The 22,748-nt window shown below is 50.1% G+C and overlaps 1 protein-coding gene and 1 non-coding gene across 6 annotated transcripts; both read right to left on the reverse strand.

The window, feature by feature from the left end:
* Positions 1-22,748, reverse strand: TIMELESS (timeless circadian regulator). 5 transcript variants are annotated; one of them, XM_043446854.1, is made up of 30 exons: positions 16,722-16,844; positions 13,774-13,910; positions 13,466-13,619; positions 13,039-13,153; positions 12,881-12,943; positions 12,491-12,592; positions 12,153-12,308; positions 11,774-11,907; positions 11,504-11,591; positions 11,037-11,213; positions 10,465-10,682; positions 10,112-10,215; positions 9,800-9,969; positions 7,924-8,049; positions 7,667-7,818; positions 6,510-6,607; positions 6,295-6,418; positions 5,985-6,186; positions 5,586-5,731; positions 4,886-4,971; positions 4,678-4,795; positions 4,512-4,594; positions 3,197-3,339; positions 2,809-2,986; positions 2,659-2,727; positions 2,420-2,538; positions 1,018-1,279; positions 796-888; positions 568-643; positions 1-108 (listed from the first exon to the last, which is right to left on the reverse strand). In XM_043446854.1, the coding sequence occupies exons 2-29, from the start codon at positions 13,856-13,858 to the stop codon at positions 570-572; spliced, it is 3,639 nt and encodes a 1,212-aa protein (XP_043302789.1). In that variant the 5' UTR covers positions 13,859-13,910; positions 16,722-16,844; the 3' UTR covers positions 1-108; positions 568-569. The 5 variants fall into 5 exon arrangements, 4 of the variants coding, with proteins under 4 accessions (XP_043302789.1, XP_043302788.1, XP_043302787.1 ...); XM_043446853.1 differs by lacking the exon at positions 16,722-16,844 and adding an exon at positions 22,639-22,748 and having other exon boundaries at positions 1-643; XM_043446852.1 differs by having other exon boundaries at positions 1-643.
* On the reverse strand, positions 7,284-7,390 carry LOC122427923. Its single transcript, XR_006265613.1, has one exon. It is a non-coding gene; the product is annotated as a U6 spliceosomal RNA (small nuclear RNA).

Raw genomic sequence — 22,748 nt, forward strand, 5'->3', positions numbered from 1 at the left:
AACTTTTAAATTTTACATGTTTAATTTGATGCCAAACACCAACCAAACATAATCATCTGAAGAATACTCCATCTCAGCCTTACTTCAGTGGCAGGAACTGGGCTCAATCTGGTGTTTTGAAGGTGATCACAGGAAAGAAAATGAGAAGGGGAGCCTTTTTAAAATGCTGCAGTACCCACACGTATCACATCACGAGACTCCCCACCGAGTGCTGGGACCCACCTCCCGCAGAAAGCCAAAAGAACAGACCACTAAGAGGGGTCCAAGGTGCCTTCTACACACCTTGGACCACACCTCTCCTTTGCCAGGGAGTGCTACTAAAACCAAAGCAGAGGAATAAGTCTCCAGAGAGCGACTGAGACACACGGATAAAACTGGGAGGAGGAGGAAGCAACAGGAGGCCGACACTGTGGCCTGGCCTTCCTGGACTCTAAACCCACGCGGAAGTCTGGGGCGCCACAGCTGCTGTCCAGTAAGAGGAGCTTCCAGGTCCTGTATGCCCCTCCAAACTCGGATTCAAATTCACCACCTAAAAATGGGGTTTATCTCTGCCCTGGGCATCTGCACCTTCAGTCGCTTTCATCATCATCCTCAATCTGAAACCGTTTCTTCTTCCGGATTCCTGGAACTCCCACCTCTGGTGCTATGGGAATGACAGGGATGAGACGAGAGAGGAGATCTAAGTATGTTATGGAGAAGGAGGCTGGTAGCATTTATCTTCTGGACTGGAGAGAAGAGTGCTAGAGGTTAGAAGATAAAGCAGGTCCCGACCAGACTCCCCACTTCCGCTCCCACCTTTATCTTCCTCCTGCTCCTCATCACTGTCCAGCAGTTGTCGCTTCTTGGGTGCCATCATCAGCTGCTCTTTCCCACCACTGGTCCCTTCCTCTGAAACAACCACAAGAGGCATGAAATTAGGGAACTAGGTTCTTGTAGTCTCAGAAGTCTTGTAGACCCTCTTGATCGATATGGCCAGCACGCAGTAAGCATACAGTAGATAAGTGGTCCTGGTATTACCCTCTGGTGACACCAGGCCTGCTTTCTTTTTCCGGGCTAACGGGAGGGTCTTCAAGGCATGTGCTCCGTGCTCCTGTTGGTGCTCCTCCTCCTGTTGGTGCTCCTCTTCCTGTTGGTGCTCCTCCTCTAGGCCTGGCTCCCCAGAGACCTTAGATTCTAATCCTAAATGAAGCTTTTCCTCCCCTTCTGCTTGGCTCAAGGAAGCTGCCATCCTCCGGAGCTGGGTGGGACTCAGTTTGGCTGGAATTCGCCAGAAGATTTCCTATAGTGGCAAAGGAGTTGAAAGCAGGAGCAATGGGAAAGGAGAAGCCTCTAGCTCACCAGATTTTTATATTACTCACTGAATACATACAAGCCTACATTGGTGAAGCGCCACAAGGGTTGTGAACTCATTGCTTATTAATCCAGCTGTTAATTACTTAAGTAAATGAATGGATTCTAGGGCCCTAAAAGTGAGTCAGATACGATCCATGCTTTCAAGGATCGCACAATCAAACAGGAGAAAGAACCAATGTACTGCAACAATGTACCGTAACACCACAGGACTGGGGCTATACTAAGGGGACAAACAAATCTCAGCCACCAAAATGATTACAGTTGGCTCTCTGCATCTGCGGGTTTCACATCCATGGATTCAACCAACTACGGACCAAAAATACTGGGGAAAGAAATGAAAAATTCCAGAAAGTTCCAAAAGGAAAACTTGAGCTTGCTGCACACTGACTATGATGCACATAGCATTTATATTGTATTAGTTATGACAGGTAATCTATAGAGACTACATGCAAAGACTGTACACCAATACTATGCCGTTTTGTATTAGAGACTTGAGCCTCTGGTGAATTTTGGTAGGGAGTGTGGTTGAAGGGGTGAAAGAGACTGCTTTCTTGAGGAAGTGACAGCTGAACTAAACTCTTGAAGGTCGGGTAGTCTGTTCATCAGGAAGATGGGTGATCGGCCACCTGTGTGTGTGGCTGGAACCTTCCAGTAGGGGGAAGGTTCTGGCATGATTGACTGTTTACAGGTATGAAAAGGTCTGTTTGGAGGACGGAAAGTAGCTCAGGATGACTACAGTGTGAGGCAGGTGTTGGGTGGCATGATTGTGAGGCTGCAAAGCTTGGCCAAGGCCAGCTACATCACTCAGAGGCTGTGGACTTTGTCCTGCAAACAGTGGGGAACACCAAATGTTCTGATCAGGGGAGGGATATAATCAAAACTATATTTTAGAAAGATAATGTGGAAGCAGTGTGGAAGATGGACTTAGGAGAAGAGAAGATAGGTGAGGAAGAAGATTAGCAGGACAGCTGCTGCAGGAGTCATGGTCAGAGATGACACGGAGTGAGAAGATGCATCTTAAAGAGGCAACACGATGCTTGGCTGATGTCCTAACTGGTGCATTTACCTGTCCAGAGGCAGGAGGCCGAACCCCTAGCTTTCGCAACAGCTGTTGGAACTGTTCATTTTCCATCGCTTCCTCATTTTCTTCTGTCAGTGGCACCACTGGAACTGCCTGGGAGCAGCCTAGGACAAGACCCGGTCACATGGTGAAGACGTGAAGAAGGAACTGGCCCTCCATCCCATGGCAGGTCCCCAGCAGCCTCCAGACCCCAGTCCTCCCAAATCCGTCACTTATTCACTCACCGACCTCTTCCCGATCATCTGCTGCTCGGAGGAGGCAGTTCTGGAGCCAGAGGAGGGGAGCGGAAAAGCCTGAGGGAGTATGGGAAACTCACGGCTGGTCCACACGACCAACCCTGCCATCTGAGACACCTCTCCCAACCAAGCCCTCACCTTCCTGGTGCAGACTTTGCCCCAGGCATTCAGCTGAAAGGACGGAGCCAGCCTGGGCTTGCTCTGCTTCTGAGCCGCCTTCTTCCTCTTCATCCTCTTCATCCTCTTTCTCTGGCACGTTTTCCTCTTCGTCTAGATCTTCCTGGCAAAAATCGTGCAACGATTCCTCTTCATCAGGCTCCAATTCATTGGGGTGAGAAATGGACCAAAGGAGACAAGATAAGGAACTGCGTGGAGTCCTCGGTTCCTGACGACCCCACTGGGGGCGCCTATTCAGAAGAGCCTGAGGCAGGAAGAATCTGGGTGGGCTACTTCTAAGGAGCACTGCAGGGGGAGAGGGGTGGGAGGGGGGCACGCCCAGCTGGCAGAGCCAGGGCAAGACTGTTACCAAGCTTGAGGGTGCCAGCTTCTTCCGGCGTTTCTTGTACAGCTCCCGCCGCTCAGCCACCAGCCCCAGAGCCAGCAGTTTATCCACTATTCGGGCCCGTGAGCGTTTGGCTGTAATGTTCTTCATGATGTTACCCAGGACATCTATAGAGAGAGAAAGTGTGAACGGCCGAGAGCAGCAGGGGAGAGGGACTGGTACAGAAAAGAGAGAGCAGGCTTTGGAAAGGGGATAACTCAGTTCACTCAAAAATGACGCCACAAAAAAGCAGCATGGAGGTCTTTCAAAAAACTACACATAGAATTACCATGTAACCCAGCAATTCCACTCTTGAGTGTATATCCGAAAAAAATAAAAACACTAATTCGAAGACACATGTACTCCAATGTTCTTGGCAGAATTGTTTACAGTTGCCAAGGTATAAAAGCAATCTAAGTGTCCATAAACAGACAAATGAATAAAGATGTAAAACACACACAGGTGCTTACATCTGAAGCCTCAGATGTAAAACACCTGAGGCTTCCCAGGTGCCTCAGACAGTAAAGAATCCATCTGCCACACAGGAGACGTGAGTTCGCTCCCCAGGTCGGGAAGATGCCTGGAGCGGGAAATGGCAGCCCGCTCCAGTACTCCTGCCTGGGAGATCCCATGGACGGAGGAGCCTGGCAGGCTACAGTCCACAGGGTTGCGAAGAGTCAGGTACAAATTAGCAACTAAACAACAACAGCAACATACACTTATACAGGAATACTGCTCAGCCATAAAAAAGAATGAATTCTCGCCATTTGTGGCAATATGGATGGACTTGGAGGGCATTATGCTAAGTGAAATAACTAAGACAGAGAAATATTATATGGCATCACTTATATGTGGGTTCTAAAAAAATAAAACGAATGAATATAATAAAAAAGCAGCAGCCTCACAGAACAAATTAGTGGTTACCAGTGGGAAAGGGGGAGCGGCAATGCGGCGGGAGGGGATTAAGAGTTGCAAACTTAGGTATAAAATAAGCTACAAGGACATATTGTACAACATGGGGCGTACAGCCAATATTTTTTAACAATGATAAATGGGGCATAAAATTAAAGAATTAGTGACTATAAAAAAAATTAGTGACTATAGTGAATCACACTGCAGTGAATTGTACACTTGTAACTTATATAATTAAAAAAAGAAAAAAAAATCCTTAAAAACAAGCAAATGCAAATGTGACACCACAATAGAGCAGGTGGACAGAAAGGAGACAATAAGCTTCCCTCGGGAAGAGGCAGCAGCGGGGGCTCTCCTCTCAGAGGCTCCCCGAGCCCCCCCCGCTCACCGTCGGAGTCCTGGAACTCCTCAAAAAGCCGCTGCAGCTCAAGCTCCTGGTCCTCCGTCCACAGCACAATCTGGGTTCCTTTCCTGTTCGGGGAGGGTCCGTGGGGGGGCGCTCAGGGCTGTGCGCTGGGTTCCCGGCTCAGCCCCCGCCAGGGCACGGCCGCTACCTCGGGAGGTCCTTGACGCTGTCGGCCAGCCCCAGCCGCACCAGGTGGTGGATGACCTGCCTGCGTGTCCGAGGAGCGGCCTTCAGGTGCGCCAAGATGGTGTCCACCACATCCTGACCTGAGGCGGAGGAGGGTGATGCTGGGAGGGGGGTCCCGGGGCTCTGGCTGCCTTCCTCCCTCGAGCTCCTCGGACCTCAAGGCCTCATACCTTCCACATCCTTATGCGCAAGGTACAGTTCCCGAAGCTGGGCCTCCTCCTCTGGGCTCCACCTGGGGAGTCTGCCGCCAGAAGATCTGAGTGGGGAAAGGAGGGGATCGTGGAGGCTGCTGGCTCCGAAAGAGGAGACCAAGGGCCTTCCCTTCTGACAGGAGCAAGGGCGGCCCAGGCATCTCAAAGCAGCCAGCCAGCAGAGGCCCAAGGTGTGCCTCCTTCCTTTCAGTCTCCTTCTATTTAAGAATCCCAAAATCAAACTACGATCCTCCAGGTTGGGCCCCTGGAAGCTAATACTGCAGGGGCTGAGGGTATTACGAGGAGAGAGAAGAGAAAAGGAGAGGAGCCGAGCTACTCAGAGAAAGAGGACAGACATTTCTGTGTGTCCTTACGGCTTCCCAGCACTTCTTGGCATAAGGCACATACAGAGTCTCTGTGGGCCCCCGACTCTGACCGCACCCCCCGAACGCTGGTGAAGGAGGAGGAAACGAGGGCAGACAGGACGCTTGGGCTCGATCCCCGTTTCTCTCTTGGGTGAAATTAGGTAACACACTTCACCTTCGGGGCTTGTTTTCTCACGTACGGAAGGGAAAGAAAGGGGACACCGGCTGATCCGCCAGGTCCCCCAGCTCTGACACGGCGCGCCGGGTCGCCCCCCACCACCGACCACCAGGCCTTCCCCTGTCCTCAAGCTCACCCGCCGTCCTGGGAGCCGTAGCCCTCGGTCATCTCTCGAACCACAGCGGTGTTCTTCCAGAACAGCAGCTCCACGAAGGCTTTCTGGTTGACAGCGGCCAAAGCAAAGAACTTGCCCAGGATATACTTGGCAAAGGTCACCAGCTCCTGCGGGAGAGGGAGGCTGCTGCCAGGCCCGTGGCCTACACAGACAGGAACACGGGCCTCTGGGGATCGTCTGGACACCTGTTCCCAGCTGGCCCTCCTCGCTTGGCCTCTTCTGTCCTTCCCCACGCGGCTCCCCCAACCTGCCTGCCTCCGTCCTCAGCGTCCGCTCACGGCTCAGCCCTGACGCCCCGCAGGGCCTTTTACCCCGGGCCCTCCCTAGGCCTCCAGACCCCGTTCTCCCCTGCTGCCTCACTTGGTAGGCCCCGGCGGCAGGGTCGCTGAGCAGACGGTTGAAGAGGTAGAAGAGGGAAAGCTGGAAAAGCAGGGCTTCCATCTTGAGATCGTGGGCCAGCCGGTGCAGCATCTTGACCACGCAGTGGTTGGTGTGGGCGCCGTTCTGCTTGTAGCTCCGCAGCAGCAGCAGGTAGGCTCGGAGCACGGTCGCGTTTGCAAAGCTGCGCCGAGACAGGGAGCGAGACGACGTGGGCGTGAGAAAGACACAGCGCGGCCGCCTGGCGCCCCGGTCTGCACCCCGACACCAGCCCCGTCCGCTGGGCGCGCACCGTTTCAGGTAGTCCAGAAAGTTAAATTCTCTCTCCGACACCTGGACCACGTCCAGCACTTCCTCCTCCTCCTCCTCCTCTTCGTCCTCTTGCTCTGCCCCTTGTTCCTCCAGCCCCTGCTGGCCTACAGAAAGAGTGAGGATTACCAGGTGTCTGCGAGGCTGGCGCTAGAGAAGAAAGGGAAGGTGAGCGAAGAGAAGGGAATGGAGACTCACGGGGGAGCGGGGCCCAGAGGATTTGCTTCAGTAGCTGGATCTCCTCCTCTGGGGAGATGTCCTGAGCACCAAACACATCTCTTTCTGGCCACACCTCCCTGCAGCACAGAAAGAAAAAGAAAAAAAAGGCTTTTTGCCAGAGGGAATTTGGGCTTCCCTGGTGGTTCAGATGGTAAAGAATCTGCCTGCAATGTGGGAGATCTCAGTTCAATCCCTGGGTTGGGAAGATTCCCTGGAGAAGGGAATGGGTATCCACTCCAGTGTTCTTGCCTGGAAAATTCCATGGAAAGAGGAGTCTGGTGGGCTACAGTCCATGGGGCTGCAAAGAGTCAGACATGACTGACTGACTAACACTTTCACCAGAGGGAATCTAAATTATAATTTGAAGTAGTAGATGGAATTTAGACTTATTTTCCAACTGGAAAGAGAACGCAAACTGTCATCTCAAAGATGAAACAAAGACTCTAGGGAAATTTTCCCTCGTAAGCCTCACTGCAATGAAAATCATAGAGGAACAAAATGCAAGTTATCTAAATGCATGACATTTAGTTGGACAAATATACACAATGGGGTTTTAAAGCCATTAACAATTGCAGAAATATATCTGATGAGAAATAATGCTCACAATATATTGAGAATTGAAAAAAATACTATAAATCGGTATCATAATATTTTGATTTTGAAAAAGAAGGTGCATATGTCTATATATAACACAGAAGGGGAAAATACTCTGGAATGTAATTCATCAAAATGTTAACGACGGCTATTTTTTTTTTAAATGTGGAACGCCTCATGAATTTGCATGTCATCCTTGCGCACAGGCCATGCTAACCTTCTCTGTATCGTTCCAATTTTAGTATATGTGCTGCCGAAGCGAGCACTGACGGCTATCTTTGGCTCATAGAATTATCTCTATTTTTTCCCCCAACTAACTGTGCTGATATTTTTCAAAAGTGAAACAAAACAAACGATAAACCTAATAAAGCAAAACCAAGACGCCCCGGACTCAGCCTCCCACACAGACAGAGCTCCTGCGCTTCTGAGGGGTCTGCTCTCTTTGGAAGACTGGGAACCCCGTGCCCCAGTGAAAGCCACTCTCCGCCCCCAGAAGCCCAGGGGCCGGATGCAGGAGGATGGCGGGCAGAGAGAGCTCTTACCGGGCAGACCTCAGGAGGCTCAGGGCCTGCGGGGCCTGGCCAGCCAGGAGGCAGTCCTGGATCCGCACCATGGCTTCTGCCCGCTGCTCTTCCACCGGCACCTCTGAGGCCGCGTCAAAGGGAACCGCAGAGTCCAAGCCGAGCTCAGAACCCTAGAGAGGGATGATCAAAGCCACGGAAACGTGGAGGGCTGAGGGGATGCCGAGACAGCCCGTCCAGGGCACTGGACGCAAGAGAAGGTTTCTGCAGCTACTTGCCTGGGCACAGCACTGCAGCTGCTCGGCCAGGGAGGGCCACACGGCCTCCAGCTCCTCTGGGCTGTAGGGGGCATCGCCAGAAGCAGCAGATGCCTTCTTTCTCTTCTTTCTTCTCTTTCGTTTGTTCTAAGGAGAAAGAACTGTGAGAGGACAGCAGGAGAGCCAGAGAGGACTTTCCCCGTCAATGTCCTCTAAGAACTAATTAGTCAGAAGTCTGGATTAATCAGACATTCACGGAGTGACCACCATGCGCTCCTTGCTGGCAGCGGGTAAGCAGCAGCGACCAGCGCGTGGCCTTCTCCTTGGGGCCCCGGTGGGGGAAGCAGGGAAGTGGGTGAACGACACCACAGCGTGGATAAGACCTAGAATGTGGCTGAGCATAAGGTGCCACGGCAGAACACAGGAACAGCACGTGACTCATTTCTCGGGGCGACACCCTAAGCAGAAGTCTACAGAATAGACAGATTTGCTGTAAGGATAAAAACTGCTACATGAAAGGGCTTTGTAAAAAGGAAAGCATTCTGCAAAAGTACACTACGATTGTTTTCGTCCTGAAAAGCAGAGGAATGAAAGCCAATACCCTGAGCCTGTCTCCCCAACTCATGGCTGTAAATCAGTCTTTGCTGTGGGTAAAGATGTGTGATGAGGTCCTTAATGACATTCATGATATATTCAAGGAACTTCAAACACACCAAAGGTCAGGAGCAGGAGCCTGGATTCCAGCAGGTCAGAATTAAGGATGGATGCTAGTCATTTACCCGCAAGACCTCGGACAACTGGCTTAACCACTCTGCGGCTGCGTCCTGATGGTGTTGTAGGGATTATGGGAAAATCTTAGCACCACCTCTGAGACATAGTAAACGCTAAACGTGCCATACAGTACTGAGGATACAACAGGGTTCTGAGTGAAAAAAGACCTTTTAGAAAAGTCTCATTGGTACTACGGCTGTCCTAGGTGGCGCAGTGGTAAAGAATCCGCCTGCCAATGCAGGAGACGCAAGAGACTTGGGTTCGATCCTTGGAGCATGAAATGGCATGTATTGTTGCCTGGGAAATGCCATGAACAGAGGAGCCTGGTGGGCGGCAGTCCATGGGGTTACAAAGAGTTGCAGTGGATAGAACTGAGTGACTGAGTACATTGGTACCACAGCCCCTTTCAAGTTCACTCCTGACCAAGTTTTAAGCTGTAGCAAATAGAAGTACAGGAAAATTTTTACAAAGCAGAGTCCTTGCGTCTCCAGGATAGAAATTCCTTGACGTTTTCTTCTTGTCCCAGATTTTTCATTTATTATTTCATTTCAGGCTCATATGGGTAGATATTATAATCAACTCTAAAGACCTGGAGACTCACACAAGCAGCTTGAGTTATTCTAACAGTAACTAATACAGGATGACATCCCAGGTCTCTGACTTTTTTTATTTTTGGCTTCGCTAGGCGGCATGCAGGGTCTTAATTCCCAGACCAGGGATCAAACCCTGGCCCCCTGCAGCGGGAGTGCAGAGTCTCAACCAATGGACTGCAGGGCAAGTCCCCAGACCTCTGACTTTTAATGTAAGGGAGGGCCTTTCTATCTCACGACAGTGAGCTCCTGAAGAATAGCCAGGAAATAGCACAGCATAATTACTAAATTCTAAAATTATGGACCCCCAGAGTCTTTGTGCTTTTAGCACAGAGCAGGTGTTTAATAAACGGTTCCTGAATGAAGATATTTACGGTAGATCAGGAATTAACCGCATGAGGGGAAATTCACAAGGCCAACTCACAATGGCAACACCAACAAAACTCTTGGCCTCAGTTGAGAGTCCTTCTAACAGATCAGCTTTCCCCTTCCTCCTTTCCCCCCAGCTCTTTCTACACCCCTGGGCCGCCCCATACCTGCACCATCAGGTTCCTGCGGTTCCGACAGAACCGCTCCAACATCTTGAGGAAGAGGTGGGTGGTTTCCACCAGGTCACGAAGGAAAGAGCGGGGCTGGAATCTCTCATCAAACTTCCGAAAGAGAGCCAGGAAGAGCTCCCGGTACTCCATCACGTAGAAAATGTTGTCTGCAAACAGGGAAGAGAAGGGGATGGAAGGACTGGTCTGGAAAGCTTGGGGATGGGAGAGACAGGTGGAGCTGGGATGGGAAGGGTGAGGTCTGGGTCGAGAGGCAGGGACGGCAGGACCAGCGACCAGGCCAGGCCTCACTCTTGATGATGCGGCTGCTCTCCCTCACAGCCTCGTCTGGGCACACGTCCATCTCGTTCACCGTGGCCAGCAGCTCCTGATACGCCTTCAGGGCCAGGTGCATCCTGCAAGAAGAAAGGAGGGGAAAGGGAGGACAGCTTAGCACCCTGGTTCATGGAAACAGTATCACCCCTTTGCACCCCCACCTCCCAAAATAGTTCCATCAAAAACTGAATGACCCAGCCTGTCCTTGCTCCCCAGCCTGACCACCTGAAGCCTGAAATAGGGAAGAAAAGCACCATCCCGAATTCAGGCGTTCTGATTCCCAACCTGCCCGAGATGCCCACTCTGACCCCAGTTCTCCTCCCGCTCACCGGCGTGCCCAGGAGGCGGCTTCCTTGCGGTCGGTCAGCATCATCTCATAGTAGTTGGTGAGGTTCTGCTCAATGAAGTGGAAGGTGCGGACACTGAGGGTCTCAGAAACCAGGCCTGGCCGGAAGGAGGCAGCTCGGTTGAAGGCCATGAAGAAAGCCAGGGCCCACATGTAGTAGGTCTCGTCGTGCTGTTGAGCCTTCTCCCGAAGCAGGTGGTCCTACATCCAGGAAAAACAGATCACTCCATGACCTCAGGGCTCCCCACTTCCTCCTGTCCTACCATGACCAGGTGGACCCTGGACACCACTGTGACAATATACCAGGACCCGAATTTCCATCCTCCTCTTATCCTCTCCACGTTCCCTTCCCTTTCCTCTGGGGCAACTACTCCATAGTCTTTTTTGTCCCATCAATAACCACTCCCTCCTGACCATGTCTCAGGAGCACCCGACACCCTTCCCGCCTGCTAGTCCATGCTCTTCGGCTAGCTTCCCGTGGGCTCCTCACCAGCCTGCCCTTCCCCCACCAGAGGCCCGAGTAACCTCTCTGCTCCACCCTTCCTAGGCTCTCACCTTCACCGAGCCCATGAGCCGGTTGTAACAGTTCTCTAGGAACTCTGAGCAGAAGTCCCGGAGGAAGAGTCTCACGTTGAGGGCGGAGCGGCGCTGGACGGACAGCTCCCGGGCAGCCTGGCGACGCTTAGGCACCCGTCGGGGCTGCTTCCCCAGGTCGGAAGTGTAGTTTTGGAGCTGGGGGTAGAGGTTGAGGGGATCAGAATTAGCCCTGAGCACCTCCCTCACTGGCAGCTCTTTCCACATCCTTGGTACTTCAGTTTTCTCAGAAGAAACATGTAGAAGGTTCTCTCCCGCCAGTACTAAGTGAAGATGCCAGTAAAGACAACGCCAAAACTCTATGCCTCCTACGCCTCCAACTTTCTAAGCCCAAGAACAGAGATGGCTTGACCTCCAGAGATGCTTACCCTTTGTAGGCCCCCTACTCTACAATGTCCCCCCAACCGCCCCGATGGGCCCATACTCACATTGTGGAGACCTTTATGAAAGATGAGGTCCCTCTCCCCAATGGATTTCAAGCCCTGGATGATGTAGGAACCCCCAAACCGAGAATGCCTGCAGAGGGGAAGAAAAAAACAAAAAAAACTGCAGGGTGACCCCTGCATTCTGTGGAAGCTCCGTCCTCACCCTCTTTCAGTGGCACACCAGAGCGCGCTGTGACCCAGCGTTCGGCCCGAGCCCTGGCATCCCACGCTGCAGGAATGGGAACTCGGCTCGAGCGGCTGTCTGCCACTCACCTGTTGCCTCGCTGCAGGGCTCGGGTCTTCTTTTCCGCCATCTCTCGCTGGCGCAACACCTCCAGCTCCGCCACATCTGTCCTCCGCTCCTGGGCCAAGCGTCCCTGCCCTACTCCTGCCAGCTGCTCAGGGCTCTGGATTTAGAACAAGGAGGGGCGAGTCAGAAGGGCAGTCATTCCCTATTCTGAGCTCACCTCCTGGGGGGACAGAAAGAGTGACCGAAAACAGGACTGTTGCTGGGACCCCGGACTTAAGACATGGCTACTCCACAAGTCACCTGCCTTCCCCAGACATCTCGGTCATGACTCAAGAACAATTCTGGCCGCACGGCAGAAAAGGATGCGAGGCGAGGGACGGCGGCAACAGGCCAGGGTCTCACCTGGTCACGAAACATCAGGGAGATGACCTCCAGCACGTGGAGGCCCCACTGCTGCTCCGCGGGCGAGCTGGCCAGGAAGAGGAGCAGGTCGTCCAGGCCACTGAGGTGCAGCGCCCAGAGAAGCCGGTCGTGGACGCTGGCGTCATCGTCGATCCGCTGAGCGGTGAGCGGAGAGGTGGAAAGGGGGCGCTCGGTCAGTTCTCCCGCCCTGCCTGGGGGTTCTTCAGCTCACTCCTTGACCAAGGTGCCCCCCACCCAGGCCGGTCAGAGGACAGGACAGCGGAAAAGGGGGCTGCTTACCCTGACCGAGCATGAGAGCCCAGACCGCCCCGGATCACCTGCTCCCGCTCAAGGTCGGCGGGGACGTGGAGGACGTTTCTGACCAGCAGCAGGATGCGCTCGATCAGCAAGTTGTCTTCCTCCTGCCGTTCCTCCCAGCCCTGATCAGAAGAAGGAGAGGCAGAGGAAGAGACCCCCTGGGGAAGGCGGGAGGGACCTACCCTGACGAAGGGGCAGAGGCACAGAGAAGGGTCAGGATTAAAAAGAAAGAAAGGAAGTGTTGTTCAGGCAGTCCCGAGGCAGCAGACTCAGCGCAGTGGACTGGACTGGTACCCCAGGGGCCGGATCGCCGTGACGACGCCCTGCCTGGGACTCCGCGGAGGAGGAGCAGGGCGTTAGCTGCACCCCCGCACCCAGCCCGCCTGGCATCTTGGGAGGCGGAGACTCACCAGCTGCAGTAGCTCATACAAAGCTTCACTGAGGACCCCAAATGCCTTCTCACTGGCAAAGGCCTACGAAACAGGGAAACGGACCTTAAGCAGGCTCCACGTTCTCCTTCCCCACCGCCCCCAACTCTGCCCCACGGACTCTGGGGGAAAAACCTCACCTCTTTGTAAGCCTGCAAGTAAGCCAGCACCTGCAGAAAGTGGTGCCGGAGGCTGGGCTCCTGGGGCACGCCGCCAAAACACAGCAGGGCTGGTTGTGTCAAGTTCACCATCAGCCTGGGGAGGTCACGAGGGGAGGGAGACGCTGTTAGGGTTCCTCACCGGGCACCAACACCAAAGGCTGGCCCACGGTAAACCTTAAAAAGCTGAGGGATCAACAGTGAGATCCTGCGGCTTAGCACAGAAACTAGATTCAACAGCCTGTGATAAAAGCCACAGTGAAAGAAAACATAAAAAACAATGTGTGTGTTTATATACATACACATGCACATGTGTGTGTAACTAGGTCACTCTGCTGTCAGCAGAAATTAACACAGTGTTATAAACCAACCATACTTCAATTAAAAAGAAAAGAAGCTGGGTCATCACCTGATAACGGCATCAAAGAGAGGCTTGTCGCGGCGATGCTGGGTGAGGATAGGCAGGAGGTCGCTCTGCAGGATCTGAGCCGACCCCAGCTGCTGCCGCACGTCCCGCGTCTCATCCTCGTGCCTCAAGTAGCGGATCAAGTCCTTCACACTCTCTTCAGGGACAGAACAAACACTCACATGGAGCCGCGGAAGAAGCTCCACCCAGGTCCCTGCGCCCTTCACACCCATGGCTTGAGAAATTCAAAAGATCGCGGTTCAAGTAAGTTTTTTTCCTTTTTTAATCGGTTTCCTCAAAAAGGGACTCACCTAAGCAGTCTGGCTCCTTGTGGTAAGTGTCTCCCTCCAAGTACCCGAGGGCGCTGCATGTGGCAAGAAGTTCACAGTTCATCATGCTCAAGCCCACACATCAGTGGACGAGCCGAGGGACAGAGAAATGACGAGGCCTACAGAGACAAGGAGAGAAAACAAATGTGGGCTCCTCCCCACAAAAGGGGGGGGAGCGCACAGGGCCTGAACGCTTTGGGTATTCTGAACAAAATCCTCAAATGCTTCACTTCCATCAGCACCAACAAGTGTTGTTCCCAGTCTCAGGGGAAGCTTTAAGTTAAGGCTTCAGCCAAGGAGGCTCCAAGCCTAAGAGTTAAGCCATCCCATCCTCTAAACTGGGGCCTCCCAGATGGTGCTAATGGTAAAGAACCTGCCTAGCAATGGAGGAGAGATGAGAGAGACAGGTTTGATCCCTGGGCCCCAGTATTCTTGCTTGGACAAGGAGCCTGGTGGGCTACGGTCCATGGGGTCGCAAACAGCTGGACATGACTGAAGTGACTTAGCATGCACGCATCCTCTAAATCAGGTCTGAAACTGTATGTTTCAGAGTCTAGGTGATGTAGTAGGAAAAAAGGCTGGTTAGGGAAGGGCATCAACACCAAGACTCTCACCCTGAGAAAGCTCTGCAGCTCTCCGAGAGGAACGAGCTTTCCTCTCCCTTAAAATTGCCAGCCCCAGTCCCCTCCACCTTCCACACACAGTTATGGCTCTTCTGTACAAGAACTGAGAAGACCCAGCTGTGACTGTGAGGAGACCCCACTGAGCATCTGATATATCCCAGGAGCCCCGAGGCTTCTAAGGCCCTAGGGCTGGGCAGAGGAAGTTCCTTCACTCTCCCCCCCAAGTGACTCGTAAGCTTTGCTGATCTCAGTAGAAGCCAGCACCTCACAGGGTGGACAAGGAAAGACGTGAATAGGAGCCAGTTAAACTTCTTGTCCCTCTAGGCAGAAGGACCATCTTCCTTTTCAGAAGCATGCCCCCCTTTATAAAGGTCCTTAAGTCTGCATCAGATAATCAAGTAGGTACAGGTCCTGGATGTTTCAGAACCCGACACTAGTAACACACACACACACACGGGACTGTCCATCAATCTTGTCCCCTTATCACATTCAGCCATACTCTCAGCTTCCTCTAAAAAGACCTTTCCCATATGTCCCATAGAGGTTCCATATGTACCTCGAGCCCAGCTCCACCCCTGTTCCCCCACGGGAATGGGCATGTCCACAGGACCAAGGTCTGAGGCCTGGTGCTGTATCCCCGCGTCTATGTAGCCGGGTTATCTCTCTAGGCTGCTGCTCCCCCTTCCCCAGTGTGTTATACCCTCAGCCGTGTCCAGTTCTTCTGCAACCCCGTGGACTGTAGCCCGCCAGGCTCCTCTGTCCATGGAATTCTCCAGGCAAGAATACTGGAGTGGGCAGTCATTCCCTTCTCCAGGGGATCTTCCCAACCCAGGGACTGAACTCAGGTCTCCTGCGTTGCAGGCTGATTCTTTACTATCTTAGAATCTGATTATCTGTCGTAAGTGATCTACTCACACACACCTGCCCAGCCCATCACTTCCTAGACCCATGCCTTAGCTGCCTCTCTGGCTCTCTAACCCTCCAGCTCAGGAACACAAACACACACATTCTTAGACACAGAGCCCCGCCTTGCACTCTCCAAACCTTGCTCCCACCTTCTGGAAAGTCTATCTCCCTTAACTCCAAAAGTTCTAAGTCTATCTGACATTCACAATCCAGCTCAGTACCACCCAACTCCTCATGAGGACAGGAGTCTATAGCAGGGCAGGTTCTGACAGCACATGTCATTCTAAATGGACTGCCTCCTCCAGCACTGAACACTTCTTTATGTTATAATTATCTAGAATATATCTTTTCTCCTCCATTACATGTTTTTTTTTTTTTTTTTTTAAATTTTTATTTATTTGGCTGCAGCAGGTCTGAGTTGCAGGATCTTTTATTCAGGTGCGCAGGCTTAGTTGTTCTGGGCAGGTGGGATTTTAGTTCCCAGACCAGGGACCGAGCCCCAGATTCTTAACCAATGCACCACCAGGGATGTCCCCAAACAAGCCTTTAACTTATCTTTGTTTCAATCAGAGCACTTTATTCTCCTTCGTGTTTTCTACTTTGAAAATAATTCTCCCATGCCCCCTCTCTGACCCACAGCAAAGGCAAAACAGTAAAACCAGAATTCTGGATTGCTAAAGAACCAATAGAAAAGCAGAAAGGAAATTCTTTTTTTTTCCCTTGAAAAAGATGTTAGAAGTAACAAAACATGCAAGTATGCAAGTAAAAGTACTAACATTATACCCAGTTAACATATACCCAGAATGCCTGCAGTTATTTGAGCCAGGCTGCACTTCAAAACCACCTTAGAGGGACCCCTCTGGTTGTCCAGTGGTGAGGACTCTGATCAAAGCAGGGGGTCTGAGGTTGATCCCTGGTCGGGGAACTAAGATCCCGCATGCCACCACATGCGGCACAAACACAAAAAACCATCTTAGAACGTCTGCTTAGGCCGGATCCAGATATTCAGAAACTCCAGGGGCTGAGGGAAACGGGCACAGGCACAGTATTCAGGAAATACTTGCCAAATGACCCTGTAATTGCAAACTGCTTTAAGACACACAAGCCTGTTATGCTGGAGAAAAACCAACATGCAAAGGCAGCTCTACAACTGGATTCCGCAGTCAGCAGTGAGTGCTCACCACTTCCTTCTGTGCGGCGCTTTTTTGGTGGTTTTCTTTTGTTTGCTTTGTTTTTAAATACAGACTGGTATAATGCAGTAGTTCCCAAACTTTTGGATTTCATGGATGGGTCTTTAATTTTTTTTTTTTTTTTAATTTAGGGAGACTAACCTAAGGTTGCAGTCTTTAAATTTTGTAACTTAAGGACATTAAAAAAAAAAAAAAATACAGGCACACAAACCTCATTTTTGCTGGCAGAGGACTATAAAACAGTGCAGCTGCTGTGGAAATTGGTTTAGCAATTCCTCAGAATGTTAAACACAGAGCTAACATAGGGGCAGGAATTCCATTCGCAGGTAAACACCTGAGAGAAATGAAACACATGTCCACCCAAAAAATGCACACAGCTGTAACAGCCAGAGTGTTAAAAACCCCAGTGTCCATCAACCGATGAATAAATAAACAAAAAGTGGTATATCTATACAACGGAATACTATTCGACAATAAAAATGAATGAAGTACTGATACATACCATAATATGGATGAAATCTGAAAACATTATGTTCTGTGAAGAAGTCAGACACAAAAGGTCACATATTGTACAATTCCATCTACATGCAATACTCAGAATAGGTAAATCCATAGAGACATAAAGTATTATAGTTCAGTGGCTGCCAGGGTCTGGGGGAGACGGGGGAATGGGGCTGATTGCTAGTAGTCAGCTTATGGTTTCTTTTTTGAGTGATGAAAATGTTCTAAACTTAGACAGCAGTAACTGTTGCATATCTCTGTGAATTGTACATTTTAAAAGGGTGAATTTTATGGTATGTGAATTGTATCTCAAAACAGCTATTATAAAAAATACTCACACAATTACTACACATTCTGTTTTCAGTATTTAAACACCAAAAAAACCCCATGAAAACCTAACAAGGACAAAAATCCCAGGATAAAATAGTCCTTTACATTTCATATATTTGATTTTATGAAAAAATTCATTATGCTGTATTTTCACATTTCATCATAGACAGATGAGAACTTTATCAAACACCTTAGACAAAGCAGACCTGGACATTTAAAAGGAATATTAGTTAAGTTTCCCACTCAGCAGAGTACTAAGCAGTTGAGATGAGGCAGTAATCATCTGAAATTAATACTTGCAGGCCTCAAAATGCAAGACCCAAAGGAAAACAAAGCATGAAACATTAAAAATGCTTGTAATTCAAAACAGAAAACTAACACACTTCTTGAAAACAAAACCAAACAAAAACTTTGGCCCCAAACCCACCCTGCTCTACAAGCAGCTTTGAGTATCACTAGTATGAACAAAATGACACTTGGCATTGGAATTCCAGTTCTGTCCAGTACTAAGGTGGTGATCTTCAGCATGTGGCTTAACCTAAAGCTCAGCTCTCTTATCGGCACACTAAGAAAAATAAGTAGGGGGTGGTTCAAATGAGGTCACGAAACTCATGTCATCTGTGGAGCGGTGGCCCATTGGTGGTCCAAACAGTTAGCTGTCTGCTTCAAGATTAGTACGAAAACAAAGCATAAGCATTTAGAACATCTTATAGCAAGCTGACAGAGCCGATGTACGTTGAATCTAATAGTGAAAAGCATGAAAGTGCTAGTCATTCAATCGTGTCCGCCTCTTCGTGATCCCATGGGCTGATAGTAAAAATGTCTCTATTCTGTATATCTTTTTTTTATGTTACTTCTCTAGTAATTTAATTTTTCTAATAATACTATTCAAGTTTTATTATTTTATTTTTAAAATTAATTAATTAATTTTAAATTTACCTTTTTGTGTGTAGGGGGTGGGGTGCAGCGCCATGCAGCATGTGGCATTTTAGTTACCTGAGCAGGGATAGAACCCATGTTCCCTGCATTGGAAGCACGTAGTCTTAACCACTGGACTGCCATAGAAGTTCCTAGTCCTACTATTTTAAAACAGTTCTTTATATGTCAATTATATCACAATAAAGTTGGTGGTGAGAGGGGGAGAAAGCATTGGTCTGCAATAGCTTGGGAGGGGAAAAACCCTGGTCCTTCACCAAGAAAGTCTGAGAAGCACTGATATCAAACTGATATTTACTGAGTGCTGAGTACAAAGACTTCTCAAAATATGAATTTCCTCTCCAACTACTGGACTCTACAGTCAGTCATTAAGTGCTTACAAAGAGCTTTAGGCAAAAGTCAGGGCTCTGTGGGTGCAGTGGCTACAGGTGTTGAAGATATGTAAGGAATTTAGTTGCACAAATAAAACTCACCTAATATAGAGGAAACTATATAAAAGGCAAGTCAGCACAAGCTCTAAATGAGTGATATTGAAAAAAGATTCTGAAAAACTAGGGCTCTTTTCAGGCTGAAGTAGTCAAGGAGGTTTTGTCAGAGAAGTGTGATTAGAACTGGGCCTTTGAAGGCTGCCTCAGAATTTCCGCAGCTAGGAGGAGGGGAATTTGAGCAGACAATCTTCCAGAGCAAAAGCAGAGAGGGAACCACTATGAATAAAGGAGCTTAACAGGAGAGCAATGAAAAAGATGGTTGGAACTGGGTTTATGGGAAAACTTATTGACAATCAGTTTAAGGATTTAGAATATAAGCGTGGGACTAATTGAAGATTTCTAAGCTGAAAAACAAAATGATCAGACGGGGGTACAGCAAGCGGGAGCACATATCCTACTGTTTCACTACACATCACTCTTGTAAGGTCTCAGTCTTTTTTCCTCTTACTGCATTCACTCCACAAAAGATCCCAGCCTCAGATCAATGCAACCATTTACTTTCCAGGCTCTTGGATTCAAATCTAGACTGGGATTTGCTGCAGGAAACCAAACAACCCTGCACAATGATACACAACAGATGTGGTCGTCCACCCGAACAGGCCTTCAGCCTGGCCCAGCATCCTTAGTGTGCCTGGTCCTCTCCCTCTTCTGAAGGAGCAGCTGTTTCCAACGTTCACGAATTACCCTTCAGTCCTTTTACCCCACGGCTTCCCACCCCTCTCAGCTGGCGTCTCTGGTCCTTTCCTCTCAGAACAGCAGAAACCAGAAATGACCTCTCTCAAAAGCTCTCCACCCAAACTGAAAAACACATATTTCAAATGCCCACAGTGACCTCTTTGCTTCGAATCTAAGCTCTCCATCCGTAACAGCTCAATTGGAAGCTCAGTCTTAACCACTGGACCGCGAGGGAAGTCCCTGATCAATCACTTCTTATCCCTCAGTTGGTTCTTGCTCATTTGTCTCCAACATCCTCTTTATACTGGCTCCTTTCCCGTATAAGATGCTCAAAGCTCTTCCATCTTAGGAGGAGGGAAATCCAATAAAGCGAAAACCAAAAAACCAAAACTTTCCTCAAACCCATACCGGCTGCTCCTCCTCTCCTCAAGTGGGACGCTCCTTTTTATGTGCGTATGGCTGCAAGGCTTGGGGATCTCAGTCACGGCCTGAACCCTGGACACGGCAGTGAAAGCCTGGAATCCTAACGACGAGGCCACGGGAGACTCCTAAGCCTACACCTTTAGTCCTCTTCCTGTCTCTCTACACAGCTCCTTGGGCAAACTAATCCACTCCCACATCTTCAACTACCATTTCTGGGCCATCAGCCAGCACATCCGGTATCTCCTGCCACTTTGAGCTCGCTGGTGCCAGTCCCACACATGAATAGCCATCTCCATCTTCTTCTCAAATCCTCACACTTAATATGTCCAAATGCAACATCTTTTCCCTTGGTTGTCTTTACTTTTCTGTTGGATTTCTCAGGAATTGACACAGGCTACTCAGCTATTCACAAAAGAAACCTAGAAGTCATTCTAAATGCCTTGAGTCAGTCACTCAAGCTAACTTGACTTCCTTACGCTCTTCTGTCTGGCCCTTGTCTGTCCCCATTGCTACCGCCTCGCTTCAGGTCCTGAGTATCTCTTGCTTAGATTACTCAGCTGCTACCTAGCCTCTTTCCCTGTGTCCAGTTCTCTTAAATCTATCCATAATATGGTTACCAGGGCTGGCCATTTAACCACACTGCTTAAAACCTTTCAATGACTACATAAGAAACTCATAGTAATTGTCTCTGGGGAGAACTGGGGGACCTAGGTCAGGAGAAATAGTTATCTTTCTCTTCAGTACTATTCGAATTGTTTACCTTCAGCATGCGCTAATGCCTACAATACAAAGTCCTTCCTGATCTGTCTGCTAGTTAACCTTCTAAGCGTCTCTCCCAAGACACTCCTCTGTCAGGAACACCCTTCTCTCACCCACCTAGAGCCCATCCACTCGCCTTTCAGAACTCTGCCCACCTGGCACATCCTCCTGGTTTCTCCATACAGAAAGCATCTCTCTTTTGTGTTTATTTTGTGCCATAAACAGACTTTCATCATGGCATCTGTAGTTCATGTTGTACATACTACTTAAACAGACCGTTTAAAACATCTATCTCCCTGAATCAGCCTTCGATTCCCTGAAGGCAGGAATTGTTTCACATTTACCTTTGAATTTCAGAGTCCAGTGAGTGAGTCAGAATCTCCCGGGAGTGGGGCATGGACAAGAGTGTTCTGAAAACACTCTTTGGGTGCCTCTAACTCAAGCTCCTGTTACCTGCACTAAAATATAAACTCTTCTGAGACTAGAAATCTTTGTGACCAGCACAACATAAGTGTCAATACATTCTTTCTAAGCTGAAGTAGACAAGTTTTGAAGCTGAGGGAGGAGAGGCTGGGGCTGGAGATTTGGAGGCATCGGGTAGTTAGGTGGTCTGTCAGGCTGTGAAAGTAGAGAAGTTTGCTCAAGACAATTCCAAGTGAGCAGAGGAAGGAAGCCAGGGTGGAATTCCCTGGCACCCTGTAACTGAGCTCACACCTTCCAGTTCCTTAAGGGCAGGAACTCTGCTCTATCCATCTCCATCCATCTGGTACGGAACACAGTGCACTGTAGGAGCTGAGTAACTTACTCAATTGTGTAAGTGCCACAGAAAATGTTTAGTCGTGAAGTTGTGTCTGACTCTTTTGGACCCTATGGACTGTAGCCCGCTAGGCTCCTCTGTCCATTGGATTTCCCAGGCAAGAATACTGGAGTGGGTTGCCACTTCCTTCTCCAGGGGATCTTCCTGACCTAGGGATGGAACCCGTGTCTCCTGCACTGGCAGACGGATTCTTTACCAATGAGTAACCAGTGAAGCCCGTCGTATACAGAAGGAGGTGAAATACTTCAGAGACACAAAGGAAAAAGTGACTACTTTGGCCTAGGAGGGCTGAAAAGAGAGGTTTTCAAAGGGACAGTTGAGTTCACTCCTGAAAGAGAAGCTCATTTGGCAGAGAAGTGGTAAGGACTTCAAGTTCAGGGACAAGTTGGAGCACAGGCCTCAAAGCATGACAGACGCCATACAAACACCTTTTCCACAGGGCTGGGATTCAACCGCACGAGATGGAAAAAAAATGACCAGAACCTTTAGGAAACAACTGAGTCAGAGTCAGACTGCCAAAGGCCTGGACACCCACCTAAGGATTTAAACTTGACCGTGGGCAGCCAAAGAGGAGCTTTAAATGTAATCTGAAATGACCAGATTGACTTTTTATAAAGGTAATTATTAGTGGCAGCAGGAAGGACCAAGAATTGAGAGACTAGAGGGAAGGAGCCTCATTAACGGCTGATGGTCCAGCTAACAAAGCCAAGCAGAGACTGCAACCTCCAGAAGTCTTCTACCAAGGGAAAGGTCAGAAGGGAATGAGAAACCCATTTTATAAAAACTCAAGATTTAAGTCAAGTGACCACTGGATCCCGGCTCCTGCTGACCACCAAGTCGCACATCTGTTTTTTTCGGGTCTGAATTGGATGGGAAGTTCAGAAGCGGAAATTCCTGGGGAGCTCCTGTCTTACAGTAAAGGTTGCAAGCCCCTTTCCATCACAGCCGCACCCTCGCGGGCGGCCCAGGCTGTGCGGAGTGACCTCGGGAGAACAAGGGGGCGCCCCAGGCGAGCTGGAAGCGCCCGGACACCCACGGAGCCCCGACTGGGAACTGCGCGTGCGCACCCGAGCGCGCGGCCCGCCCCCTGCCTTCAAACCCGGCGGCGGGAAAGGGGGCTCCGCGCGTCCCCGGGGAGCCCCCGTGGCCACGAAGGGACGCAGTCCACCTCGAGCCTTCTTGCCCACACACGCACTCACCCGCTCCCCGCCGCTCCTGCAGATCCCCGCGGAGCCAGCAGCCCGGCAGCACAGCTCCGCGGCTGCTCCCGCCACCAGGGTGGGTCGGACCAGACCCTGCCTACGTGGGG

Source organism: Cervus canadensis, chromosome 25 (assembly GCF_019320065.1).
Source record: "Cervus canadensis isolate Bull #8, Minnesota chromosome 25, ASM1932006v1, whole genome shotgun sequence".
Classification (NCBI taxonomy): Eukaryota; Metazoa; Chordata; class Mammalia; order Artiodactyla; family Cervidae; genus Cervus; species Cervus canadensis.